Genomic DNA, 3,784 nt, shown 5'->3' with positions numbered 1-3,784 from the left:
TTTCCCCCCCCCCCCGGCCCTGGAAGCCCCCCCCCGGAACCGTTTTTGGGGCCCTTCCCCAAAGGGGGGGGGGGAAACGGCCTTTCCGGGGGGGTTGGGCCACCGGGCCTCCTTGTTCAAAAAGGGTGGGTTCCCTTTCTTCCCCGAGGAAGGAAGTCGTGCCGCGCTCCGCCGCGTCGCGACCTTGCATCTGCGGGCGGGTGCAGGCGTACTGCAAGTGCCCAAAGAAGGCGGGCGAGAAGAAGGCCAAGGCAGCCTCCCCCTTCGCGCCCCCCCCCCCCCCCACTCCTCCCTCTTCCACTGTCACCCGCCCCCCTCCCCGCGCCCCAGGCCGCCACACCAACCACCGGCGGGGCTCTCGTCCCAAAGACGGAGTCGCGCGTGCCGGCCGCCGCCGCGAAGGGGCAGTCGGCGGGCAAGGACAAGACCGCGCCACAGTACACGGCGGCGCCGCTCGAGACGATCCTCGTGGCGACCCTCAAGCCGTCCCGCTTCCTGCTGCCGCCGGCGGCACTGCCGTACCGCGACGAGCTCGGCAGGCTGAGCCTCGCGCTGCTGCGACACGGCGTCGCGCAGGCGCGGGAGTTCCGCCGAGACGGGGGGGGAGATCATGGGAGGTGGGCAGAGATCATGGGAGGTGGGCAGAGGTGCGCCAGACTGGATCGGGTGCCTGTACGGACCGCCGAGCCGCGCTCTGCCCGCGCAGGTGGAGGCGGGGGAGGTGGCCGCGCCGGAGGCGACGGTGGCGACGCTGCGCAAGTGGCTGAGGCACGCCGAGAAGGAGGTCGCCAAGGGAGGGCACGAGTGGACGCGCACCGAGGAGGGCGACGCGTGGGCCGGGCCCGGTGGCGAGGTGCGGGGTGTGCTCGTACACGCCGGCGGCGAGACGGACGAGGAGGGCGAGGAGGGCGAGGAGGGCGAGGAGGCGGAGGAAGAGGCGGCGGGCGCGGCGGCGGCTTCTGCGGAGGAGGCCGCCGCCGCCGCCGCCAAGACGCCAAGGGAGCCACTGCCGACCTTCTCGAGCGACGAGGCGGGCGAGGCGGCACGGCGGTGGGAGGCGGCGGTGGGGGCGGCAAAGGCGGCGCGGGCGGATGCGGATTCAGATGAGCAGGCGCAGGCAGCGGCGGCGAAACGGAAGGCGTGCGACGTGGCGCCGGCCGAGGGCAACGAGGAGCGGCCGGCGAAGCTTTCCCGCGAGGTTCTCGTGTGAGGGCGTGGCCAGGGCTTGTGCACGCTCGGGCGCACTGTCTGCAGGCAGGGTATTAGGCGCACCGCGCCTCGTGCTGAGCCACTTAAGGAGCGACGAGACTCGGTCGAGTCTTCTGACTCGCATTCGCACATCTCTAGCCGTAGAGTTGCGGGTGAGTGTGTAGTGCGCCCCATCACGAGTGAGAGAGAGAGAGAGAGAGAGCACGCGCGAAAGCCGTAAACAAGTTTGGCGAGGTGGGAAGAATCGCTCAGGATACTTTTACATTATTTTCTCTCTGCGTTGTTGAGCCAGGACTCAACATACTCGACTTGCAATCCCAAACTGTCACTCCCCTCTCTCCCGGCCGGGGTGGGGCGCGCGCGGGGGCGGCGGGTGTGCGGCGGGTGTGCGGGATGTCTGTGGGACCGAGAGAGCGATGTGCTTGTGTCTAACATCGAAGGCTAGCTCAATAAATAAAACGGACACCTCTACTCTAGGAGATGGGTCAAATAAAAGGAACAAGGGGACCGCCCGCCCCGCGCCCGAGTTGCTCCTAGTCCGGCGATCTTTGACTTTGTGTGTGTGCAGGGTTCTTTGTACTTTTACATTTTGTCAGTGCGAGCCAGTCCCGTGCCCAGTCCTGTGCCCAGTGTTGTGCGAGGGAGTTTTGTTGTAAAATCATAAAGATGAACGCACAATAAACTCTCCAGCGAGAACGAGAGGGCCCACACTCGACTGCTGTGTGACACAAAAAAAACTGTTCAAGTCTTAAAGGCAAAACACAACGCTCTGCGGTTGGTGCACCCCCCACACTGACACATTCCCCTCATCCCCTGCCACTGGCTGAGCACATCTACCTGCGAGCTAGCATCTCCGCATTTTCTCTTCCAGTCATCCGCCCGCGCCGCGCGCCATCTCTGGGCGTCTAGTGCAGCCACTGACAGAGCTATTCCGAAGGAGTGGTCGACGCCTCGCCTAGAGTTCGGGTGGACTTGCGCACTGCTTAGCCCTGAGGGGGGAGTGTGTGTGAGGTGGTGTAATGTCGTCCCGTTTCCGGCGGCAGGTCAGGGGATTAGCCGGGAGGATTCGGCAGCTCAGCCGGGGGCTGAGCGTCTGCAGGCAGCCTTCCGCTCGCGCCGAAATTCACAGCCCTCCCGGGCCGACGGGGTGCTCCTTGGATCGGGCCCCGCTCCCCGCTTTTCCTGTACCTGGACTGTCCGGGTCAGGAGGGTGAGAGTATTGGGTGGGCGAGGGCAGTACATCTGGCGGGTGGGGATTGAGGGACAGCAAGAGGGCTGATTGGGGGGTCAATGGGCGCGCGGGCGGCGCTTCGTGGTCCTGGGCGAGCAGGGGCAGTGGTTAGGAGTCTTGGGCCTGGAGAGATGAGGATTGTCGAGATGTCATGCGAGAGCGGTAGGTGGGCGAAGGTAGCGCAGCTGGAGAGTGGTGTCCGAGGGACAATGATGAGTTGTCAGTTGGGGCGCGAGACGCGCGGGACAGTGTCGGAGGCGGCCAGTGAGGTAGGGTTGGCTTTGAGCAGTGCAGCGAGTGTGGTCAAGCGTGGGAGCGGCGCGCCAGCACCGGATTTTTTTGCTGTGCGAGTCGAGTTCGTGGCCGGTGCGCGGGAACCTGGCTGAAAACCCGCGCATCCGGCCGGTTGTGCGACCGAGGTCGCCGATTGTACGACCGAGGTCGCAGAGCCTTGGCGACGCGACGCGCACGTCGCCAAGGAGTTCGTAAAATGTCCGAGGTTTTTACTGCTGTGTGACACAGTGCGGTGTGTGAGTCTCACTTACTGCACGCTCCGCGATTCATCTTTCATGTCAGGATGTCAGCGAATATTGTACACATTATAGCAGGGTGTGGGAGCTCACGTCCTTCACTTGCCGCATGCCCACGAGGCCTGGTTCATGCGCGCCCAAAGACGCCCTGTGCCATCTGCGCGGCGCCAATGTAACCCTGCGTCGACGCGTGCCCGACGCCCGTCCAGTCGTACTTGGACAGCTTGTCGTCAAGCCGCTGCGAGGCCTGGATGCCGGCCGGGTCCGTCTTGGCCTGATCGGCCGCAGTGCTGATGATGCCGCCCAAGTCGCCGTGCGCGACGTGTCCGAGCATCGCATCGCTGTACTCATCGCCGGTGACGGGGGCGCCGCCAGCGGCGCCCCGGCCGGGCTCGTCGTCGGCGAAGCCGGTGCGGCCGGGCGCGTCATCAGCAAAGCCGACCGGAGCCGCGCCGCCGGGCCGGCTGCCAGGGCGGCGTGGACCAGACCAGCCGGTGCCGCCACCGGGCCCGCTGTGGCCCGTGCCGGGAGGCCCGCCGGGGCCGCCCCATCCTGGGAAGGCCCCGTCTATCTGGCCCGCCTTATCTCTGACCGCGTATCTTTTGCAAGGTGGGGTCCGTTAGGTTGCGCATCCACATATTTCGGTCAAACCCTTCTCCGCTCGTGCCTCCTGCTTTTTCCCCTGGCCTCCACCATCCCCCATTATTATCTCCTCGCTTCCCCAATATATTGCTAGACGCTTTGCTCTCTCCTCCTTCACTTTCCCGCCATTACCTTTCCTTCCGAATTCCACCTCCTATCTATATTGACTATT

General features: G+C 65.2%; 1 protein-coding gene across 1 annotated transcript; it reads right to left on the bottom strand.

Moving 5' to 3' along the window:
- Positions 1–1,866: 1,866 nt before the first annotated feature.
- EMIHUDRAFT_447071 (hypothetical protein) lies at positions 1,867–3,565 on the bottom strand. Its single transcript, XM_005786877.1, has 2 exons — positions 2,950–3,565; positions 1,867–1,927 (listed from the first exon to the last, which is right to left on the bottom strand). The coding sequence occupies exon 1, from the start codon at positions 3,397–3,399 to the stop codon at positions 3,040–3,042; it is 360 nt and encodes a 119-aa protein (XP_005786934.1). The 5' UTR covers positions 3,400–3,565; the 3' UTR covers positions 1,867–1,927; positions 2,950–3,039.
- Between the last annotated feature and the right edge of the window lie 219 nt (positions 3,566–3,784).

The sequence above is a fragment of the Emiliania huxleyi genome (assembly GCF_000372725.1).
Source record: "Emiliania huxleyi CCMP1516 chromosome Unknown EMIHUscaffold_1486, whole genome shotgun sequence".
In the NCBI taxonomy this organism is placed as follows: domain Eukaryota; phylum Haptophyta; order Isochrysidales; family Noelaerhabdaceae; genus Emiliania; species Emiliania huxleyi.
Note: the sequence above shows the minus strand (reverse complement) of the source record. Positions and strands in the feature narration are given on the sequence as shown.

Coding starts and splice junctions, on each gene's coding strand:
- EMIHUDRAFT_447071 (XM_005786877.1), bottom strand. CDS start 3,399: ATGACGCGCCCGGCCGCACCGGCTTCGCCGACGACGAGCCCGGCCGGG.